Below are 9,356 nucleotides of genomic sequence, written 5' to 3'. Positions count from 1 at the left end.
TTGTAAAATCAATTATTATTAACTTTAAAAATTTTTAAGTAGAATTCAATTTTGAAAATAATTAATTAATTTATATTTACAGTTGATCAACTAAAAAGGTTTTTATCAAACATCTTCGATTTTAAACGCTTATAACTTTTAATTCTTTAATGATTAAAAACGGCATTTTAGAATTCTTTACATTAAAATGTATGCTTTAAAATTGAAAATATAAAGTGAAAAGTCTCTAACTAATTATTAAAAAGCAGTTGAAACCTAAATTGGAGAGATTATTTTTAAAATTTGTAAAATTCCCGGTTAAAAATAAATTCACTATTATTTCCCGGTTTTCCAGGTTTCCCGATCCAGCGTCCACTCTGGTCATAATTCAATAAAGCTGGTCAAAAGAGAAAAAATAACATTAAAACCCAATTATTATGGGTATATTAAAAAAGCATCTAAAATTCCGGAAATAAAAAAATTCATATTCTACTTTTTTGACCTCTTAAAATCAAAAATTCTAGGTTAATAACAAAAAATAAATCAATAAAAAATGAGAGTTTTTTATACCAGTCGCTCTAATGCATAGCATTAAAAAAAATTAATGAAATGGCCTGGATGCCTTTTTTCGTCGTTTACCGTTACCGTAGAATAACTCGTCGCTTCTTCAATCACGCTCAGTTGCTTGTCCCTGTCTCCACTCGACGGCCAATCGCACTTTCAGTCTACCTCCTATCGTTAATACTCACTTTTAAAAAAAGTTTCTTCCGTGATTCTGCAATAAACGAAGACTCCAGTTGATATTCAATCTTCCAACGACGAACATCCATAAAACACCGAAACCAGATTTTTGTTTTAAAGTTTTAAAAAAAATGATCGAAAATTTGTCAAATTAAAAGTTTTGTTAATAAAGTTTTTTTTAATTTATAAGAAACTTAAAATAAGTTTTGTGTTTCGAAAGCGATTGGTCAATTTTCGAAATATTTTCGAATTTGGTGCTCCATTAGTGAAAACAGAGAAGAAAGTGTTTGAAAAGAAAACGGGAAGTTGAAGAATTTGGAATCATGAAGCTGGGAATAGCGATAATTGGAACGATCGTGATTTTTTTGAGTGTAAGAAAAGGTCTTTTTATTAAATTATTTTATTTCATTGAAGGTTTTATTATTTTTAATTAAAAAATCGAATCAACTTTTAAAAACTAATTTAAGAAGATTCTTTCATTTATATTGATCTGCTCCTGTTTCTAACTATTTATTTATGTTGTTTATTACTATTTTTTTATTCTTAAACTTTCATTTAAATAAATTATGTGCTTTTTAATTGCAGCAAAAAAATCGTGCCAGAAATAAGATATCTGAAAAAATACTTCTTCTATGCTATTTTAACAATAAGAAATATTACTGTTCATGTGCATGCAAATAATGAACATTATTTTTAATGAATAAATTTTGAGGTTCATAAACAAATTTATTTTACAACGTTTTTTACAAAATAATATTTTTCTTACTATTGCTTCTTACCAATTTTAAATAAATTGTTGATTTTGTTAATTGATAGCTGAAATCGATCAAATAATTTTATGGAGACAAATTACTTTTTAAATTTGATCGTTATTCGATTTATTAAAATTCGACTATTTTTTAAAATTAGTATAAAGCGATAGTACGGAAAAATTCAATTACAAAAACTATTGTTAAAATAATTATTTTTTGGATTGATTTAAATTGTTTTTATTTCGATTATGCATTTTTAACTTTCAAATCATTAAGTTTAAACATTTAAGTAACTAAAATTGAAGTTACAGCTTCAAATTTAGTTTGCCTTTTACTGAATTCAAATATTGTACCATATTTTGAATTCCAGCAGAGCTTTGAATTAATCAAGAATTAAAATTTTTTAACTCTTCTAGAGGTGCTTAGCCTTAGATTTTTGTATTCAATCAAATTCATTGGTTTCTTCTAATTCGAATTATTTAAAAAAGATTTCATCTGAATGAAACGAAAATAAGTAAACAAAAAATAGTTAGGATTCAAAAATTAAATCTAAAAGCCTTTTAAAATTTAATATATCTAAATAAAAAATTGTTCAATGCAATTTTATAATTATTACAATAATTTCAATTTTTGTTCTTTAAAGGCCTAATCCTCCAATTTGTCTAATTTTAATTTTAACTTATCATCCAACTCAGATTTAAAAACTTATTTATTTTATATTAAGTTCTATTCCAATAATGAATTTCAGTATTAACTAAATAATACGCGTTCTTTAATTTTACTTTTTGAACAATTAGATTTTGAAAAATAATTTTCTGATCGGACTAATGAAAAATCTTTTTATTAAAACTACAATAACAAAATATTTTTATTAAAGAAATTTTTTAAGTGTTTAAAGTTTTTTAAATTATTGCTTGCATTTAAAATAACAATGATTGAAAATAATATCTTTCTAAATGGAAAATTTTGATTGAAAATGTGCAGGGAATTTTCTTTTTAAATACAAAAAACGTTTTCAAAAATCAAATTGTTAAGAGAATTTTAAAAAAAACTTTGAGATAAATCAGTTCTAAATTGAATCCTGTAGTGTTCGTTTGGGAAATGTTATTAGATTTGGAGAGAATTAAGGCAGAAAGTTTTTTTTCGTTCAAGGAGCAGGTATTTTAAATTTTCGTTTTTACACAATTATTGTTATTTTGAATTTAAATAATAATTTTTAAAAACTTGAATCATTAAAATTAATTTTTCTTTGAGAAAAAATAATATTCATTAAAACACAATTTCTGTAATTGTTTAAATTGCGGAAATTTTCTTGTTCAGATGTTTTATAATTCGGCAATTTTCTGTCGAGAATTTTTAGATTCGGGGTTTTTATATTTTCGCGATTTTATAATTTCAGGAATTTTACAGTATCAGGAATATTATTTTTCGTAATTTTTAAGTCTTTTCGTTCTTTTATAAAAAATCTTGTTGAAGTTTTTCTTATTTTTTATAAAAAATAAGACCAAGTGAATTTAAAAGTCTTCAATCATTTACTTTGATCTATTGGTATTTCCATTGTTTACTGCTTTTCTTTTATTTTTAAGCTTTCATTTGAATAAATTATACTGTTCTTTTTATTTCCAATAAAACACATTTGTCTATACTTGAACATGCAATTAAAAATATATTTATTTTAACTACGTTTTTATTAACTTTTCTATTGAAAACTTACAAAATTTGGTTTGTTAAAATCCAACGTAAAGCTTGGAAATTTCTTATCAGAATAAAATAAAAATAATCTAATAAAAAATATGTCGCATCCACAAATTAAATGTAATAGGTTTTTAAAATTAAGGTCTTCCAAATCTTGAGAATTCAAATTTTATAAATTTCCAAAAAGAGATGCTGAATTGAAAAGTTGATTTTCAATAGGTTTTATTAATTAAATATGTTTTCTCTAATAAAAGAATCATGTCCTGTGCAATTTTATAATTATTATAGCACTTTCAATTATAATTCTTTGCAGGTCATTTTAATAATAATTTGATTATTAAATTTGGAATGATTGATTAATAAATTATTTATAATAACGTAAATAAATTTATATTAATATAAATTTTATCAATATATTTTTTTTTAATTTTACATCTTTAAAAAGCGTTTAATTTTTCATCTTCCAACTTATTTTTTTTTATTTATGTTATTTCCATTTTTATTTCAATAATTAAATTAGGTATTAATTAAAGAATACGGGGGTTTTAGTTTTAATTTATAAGCAATTGAATTAAAAAAATTAAGTTTACATTAAAAAAAAAGAGTTTTAATGTTTAAAAATAACATAAATTATTCTTTACGTTAAATCGAATACATTTTTTTCTATTAATGTATCATCATGAAATATAGTCTGTTATTTTATTTTCCCGTCTCGTACAACAGTAATAATAATAATAATAAAGTTAATTCAAGTACAAGGTCTTTTTCTGTTTCATTTTTTTAAATTTCAATTCATGGTTATTATTAAAATAATTACAGAATTCTTTAGTAATTAAATTTTTGAAAACTGGTATGACCATTTGTGCTTCATCAGATTTAGTGTGAATTCAAAATCTCAAGTTGACCTGGAATTTTTAAAACTGTATATTTTTCCAATTCACTTGGTTCCTTCATAGAAGTAGGTCAGTCATAACAGGAAATCGAAATTTAAATAGTAAATATGCAAATTTAAAATTACCGATTAAATCGTCAAGGTTAAACCTAATGCCTCGAAAATTAAGCTAGATTTTATTATACTTGTATTTTTATTACTTCGTGCTTCAATACAAAAATAAAATAAACTAATCTCGTGTCATTATTTTAATTCTATGTTTATTAATTAATTAAGTTTGTTATTTGAGAAGACTGAGAAATCCCGAAAATTAAAATTCCCGAATGATAAAATTCCTGACAGTTTATAATATTAATGAATTTTAAAATTCCTGAGTTGGAAAATTTTCGAATACTAAAAGGGACAACTGCAGAATCCCTAAAAATAGTTAAGACTGAAAAATTCTGTACAATTCCCGAATAATAAATTTCCCGAATCACAAAGCTTCCTGAATAATAAAATTCTGGAATTATAACATTCCCAAAGAGTCTATAATATTATCCAATTGGAAAATTCACGAATAATAAAATTCCCGACACTTTGTAATATTAACAAATTTGAAAATCTACGAACAATAAAATTCCTGACATAAATTTGCCGAATTATAAAGTGTCTAAACTAGGAAATTCCTGAATTTAAACAATTAAATATTATTTTTATAAATATTATTTTGTTAAAAGAAAATAATCAAAAAATTTTATTTAAAAAAATGTTTGTCCGGAAATATATATTTTTTAATTATTCGCATTTTTAATTTAAACAATACTTTTAGAAACTTCACACATTAAAAATATTTTTTATAGAATTATTTGATAAGCATATATTTAACTAATAAATAATATTTATAACAAAACAAATTTTAATCATTTAAATTCGTGAATTTTATAGTTTGGTTATTTTATAATTTGAAAATTTTCCAATCCGAGACTTGTACAGTGTCGGGAATTTTATTATTTGTAATTTTTCAATCGTCCTGAAAAACAAAATTTCCGATAATCTAAAATTCCTGAATTGAAAAATTCAAAAATATTCAAATTTTTGAATTGTACAATTCCGGAATGTTAAACATTACAAACAGTTTTATAATATTCCCGAATTGGAAAATTTCCTAATAATAATAATAATAATATTCCCGAATAATGAAATTCCCGAACAGTTTAAAATATTACCGAATTGGAAAAATTACCGAAAATTAAAATTCCCGACAGAAAACCGCAGAATTGAACAATAACAATAATTCAAATATATATTTCAGAAATCGAGTTGTTAATTTAAGGAAAATAATTTGAAAAATTGTCTAGATAAATCAGTGCTGAATTGAATCCTGCAAAGTTTTTTGGAAAAATATCATTAGGGTCGGAGAAAATTGTTATACAGTTATAATTATCCTAACTTCAAATAAAAATTTATTGAAACTTTAAAAAATTAAAAAATTCTTTGATAAAAACATGTAATTATTATATTTTTAAGTTAAAAAAATACGAAGTGTCTCGTCATCCCGAAATTCGGGAGTACTAGTCCATCCCCTTTTCCAACTTCCCAAATTATTATTTAAAAACTTTTTTTTATAAATTGATTTGGAGAGTTTTTTAGTTTGGGTAATTTATAATTCGACAATTGTCTGCCGGAAATTTTATAACTCGAGATTTTTATATTTCGGGAATTTTGTTTTTTCTTAATTTTATTATTACAGAATTTCCCAATTCCGTATCTTTACAGTATCAGGAATTTTATTCTTCAGAATTTTCTAGGAGATGACTGAAATACCCCGAAAAATAAAATTCCCGGCAATATAAAACTCCCGAATCGGAAAATTCCTGAATAATAAAATTCCCGAATAATAAAATTTCCTAATAATGAAATTCCCGAATAATAAAATTCCAGAATAATATAATTTCTTGATTCGATCATTCCCGAATAATAAAATTCACGATCAGTTTCCAATATTGCCAAATTTGAAAATTTCGGAATTTAAACAATTAAATTTTGTTATACGTATCAATTATTTACTAAAGATACAATAATGAAATATTTGTATCAAAACAAATTGTTGTTAATATTTAAAGTTTCTAAAATTATTGTTACAATTAATGAAATCCATAAATATATTCTTGTTAATTATTATTTTGAATTCAAACAATATTTTTAGAAACTGTAAAGATGAAAAATAATTGTTTCTGAAAACAAATTTGATTATTGTGTTTTTAATAAATTAATAACATTTATAAAAAATTAATAATTTAAAATCGGGAATTTTGGATTTCATACACATTATAATTCGGCAATTTTCTGTCGGGCATGTTCAAATTCTGTTATATTATAAACTATAGGGAATTTTTTTAGTCGGAAATTTTACAGTTCGGGCATTTTATCATCCAGGATTTTTCCATTCGGGAATTTTGTTATTCTAAAATTTCACAGGGTTAAAAATGTCATTTTTCTGGATTTTTCAGTGACCCCTCGGAACTTTTAATGTTCGGAAATTTCCAATTTTTGAATTTTATTTTTGGGGGTTTTCAGACGTCCCTGCTAATTTATATCTCTTAAAAAAATTAATAAATTAAAATTTATTTTTAAGATTCTTCAAGTCGAAAGTAAGAAGACGAAACAAGTTCAAATCGCACTGGAAAGCAAAGAAACAACAACAACAAATTTTTTTCGACTTCTGGTTATGAGATTAATATTTGGAGTGGCTGCAGCGATGGGTTGGGGTGACAGTTTTTCTTCGTTTTTAAATGGAGCCCTGGTGCCTCCAGGGGCAGATGATTACGACGATTATGGTGGTGACGATGAATTCATCCCCGGATTATTTTAGAAAAATTATCATTTAGAATTTAGAATTTATAAATAAGTAGCAACAAAAGCACTTTCTTATGAAAAGAAATGCCATCTATTATTAATCAAATTTTTTGACTGAAAAGTAATTTTATTATAGAGTAGTAGAGCGTCAGATATTTAGTTATATGTATAAAATTTATTTGGTATTTATATTATTCATTGATTTTTGAAATAATTCTGTAACATTTATTCACTCAGTATTTATAGCGTTTGAAATTTATTTGATCTTCGATGTACCTTGCAAAGTCAATAATTTATTGTTCCTTTTTACTATTTATTTTATTGCAATTATTGTGACATTGTAAATAATATTGCTCATGCAAGAATTTATGTAAAATAAATATTCAAAGGATTCTTTTAAGCCGTCCATTTTACTAGTTTTAAGTTAATAAAGACTTCAGATTTTTTAAGATGTCTGTGTCATTTTTTCAAAAATAATTTTTTCACTACTCACTTTCTTTAGGTGGCCCTACACTCATACAGTCTCATAAAAGATTGATTTTGAAATATTAATTTTTTTTTAATGTTAAGTTTTGAAAACATTTCAAATAACTTTGATGATAAATTGAAGTCAGTTTAAGAGATTTTTAGAAGTTTTGAAAGGATTTTTAAATAATTGAAACTTGAAATTATTTCAAACATTTTTTTAAATTAAAAATTTTGAAGATTTCAAAAAAAACTTGAAGTTATTTAAGAATTTTTGCAAAGATTCAAGAGAATATAACATTTTTCTTAAGATTCTTGGGTACATTTTTATTGACTTTTTATTTTGAAATGTTAACTTTTAAAGAAAATTTTAAAAATTTTCCGAATTGTCAAAAAAATATTCTGGAAGATTTAAAGGCAATTGTTTGAATTATGCAGGATTTTTTCTCATTTTAGTAAAAATTCAAATTATTTAAAAAAATATTTATACGGTTTAGAAGGTTTGAAAACATTCAAAACTAATTTAAAATTTAAAAAAAGTTTGTAATAAAATTTATATTTTGAAGATTTCAAAAAAAAAAACTTTAAGAATTTTTAAAGGTTTTCAGAGAATAAATAGTCTTAAGACTCCTAGGAAAACCTAAAATTACTTTTTCACTTGAAATGTTAAATTTAAAAGAAAACTTAAAAAGATTTCCTAATATTTTTAATTATTTCTAAAAGTTGTAAAAGAATCTGCAAAACAGGATTTTTTAGTTTTGTAAATATAATTTAAAAATTGGAAAGTTAAAAAAAATAATGTAGAATATTAAAGATTAAATAAAAATATAAACGCTTTTTCATCATTTTGAAAGGTTTTAAGAGAAAATATATAGAAACCTTTCAAATGATTTCCCAAAATTTGGATAAATACTGAAGAAGATTTTGAAGCAAAAATTTTCTATTTGGTAAGTTTATAACATTTTAGAAAAAATTCGAAAATTTAAGAGATATTTAGTAGTTTTGAGAACATAAAAAAATACTTTTAAACTTGTAAATATTTCATCAAATTTAAAAAAATGTAAGGTTTTAAAGATTTTTAAAGAAAACTTTAGAAACTTTTTAGAAATTTCCGGTAAGATCTCGAGACCATTTTTTTCAAAATTCCTGAGATTTAAAATGATTTTTGATCAATAAAAATTAATTTTTAAAGAAAATTGAAAAAAATTAAGATTGGTATAATTTTAAAAGATATTTAGAAGTTTTTAAAAAACTGTCAAAAAAGAATCTGGAAGATTTATGAAAATGTACGAAATGTCCTAAATATCTTTTAAACTTACTCAAATTTTTCCTGAAATTATCTGAGATTCAAAATTTGTTGGAAATTCCCCGAAAAACGTAGGAAAATTTCATTTTTATAACGTTGAAACAAATAAACTTAAAAAACAAGTATTTATTCGAAATTTTTATTTTTGTGTAGAAATTGACTGTTTTTTTCAAAATTAACATTTTAAAAAAAGTTCAAAACATTGCTAAGGATTCCCGAAAATATAGAAAAGGCTACTTTTTAATTATACACGATTTTTGATATGTTTTAGGAAATTTTTGAATTATTTTTCAGAACATTTAGAAGTTTTCAAAAGATTCGAAAAATGATGACAACTTGAAAAGATTTCAACAAATTTTCTTTTTAGATGTAAATTTTTTATGGTTTAGAACAATATTTAGAAGCGTTTTAAAATTTTTTAAAGTTTTTAATAGAATAATAAACAAACCTTAAGATGATCAGAAAAGTTTTAAGCTTTTTATATTTATACATTCATTTTTATAAAAAAATTAAAAAGATTTCTAAAAATGTCAAAAACGAATTGGGAAGATTTTAAGGAAATAATTTTAATTTTGTATAATTTTCAACAACTTTAGGGAAAAATCGAAACACTTTGAAATACATTAGAAAGATTTAAAAGTTTTGAAATAATTTAGAAAGTCGTTTACAATTTGAAAATATTTCAAAC

General features: G+C 22.9%; 1 protein-coding gene across 1 annotated transcript; it reads left to right on the top strand.

Moving 5' to 3' along the window:
* Window positions 1–677: 677 nt before the first annotated feature.
* Window positions 678–7,162, top strand: LOC117173096. The gene is made up of 2 exons (XM_033361481.1): window positions 678–1,091; window positions 6,677–7,162. Exons 1-2 carry the CDS (start codon window positions 1,044–1,046, stop codon window positions 6,911–6,913), a joined length of 285 nt encoding a protein of 94 aa, XP_033217372.1. The 5' UTR covers window positions 678–1,043; the 3' UTR covers window positions 6,914–7,162.
* The last annotated feature ends 2,194 nt before the right edge of the window (window positions 7,163–9,356 follow it).

This window comes from Belonocnema kinseyi, chromosome 5, assembly GCF_010883055.1.
Source record: "Belonocnema kinseyi isolate 2016_QV_RU_SX_M_011 chromosome 5, B_treatae_v1, whole genome shotgun sequence".
NCBI classification, from domain to species: domain Eukaryota; kingdom Metazoa; phylum Arthropoda; class Insecta; order Hymenoptera; family Cynipidae; genus Belonocnema; species Belonocnema kinseyi.
Note: the sequence above shows the minus strand (reverse complement) of the source record. Positions and strands in the feature narration are given on the sequence as shown.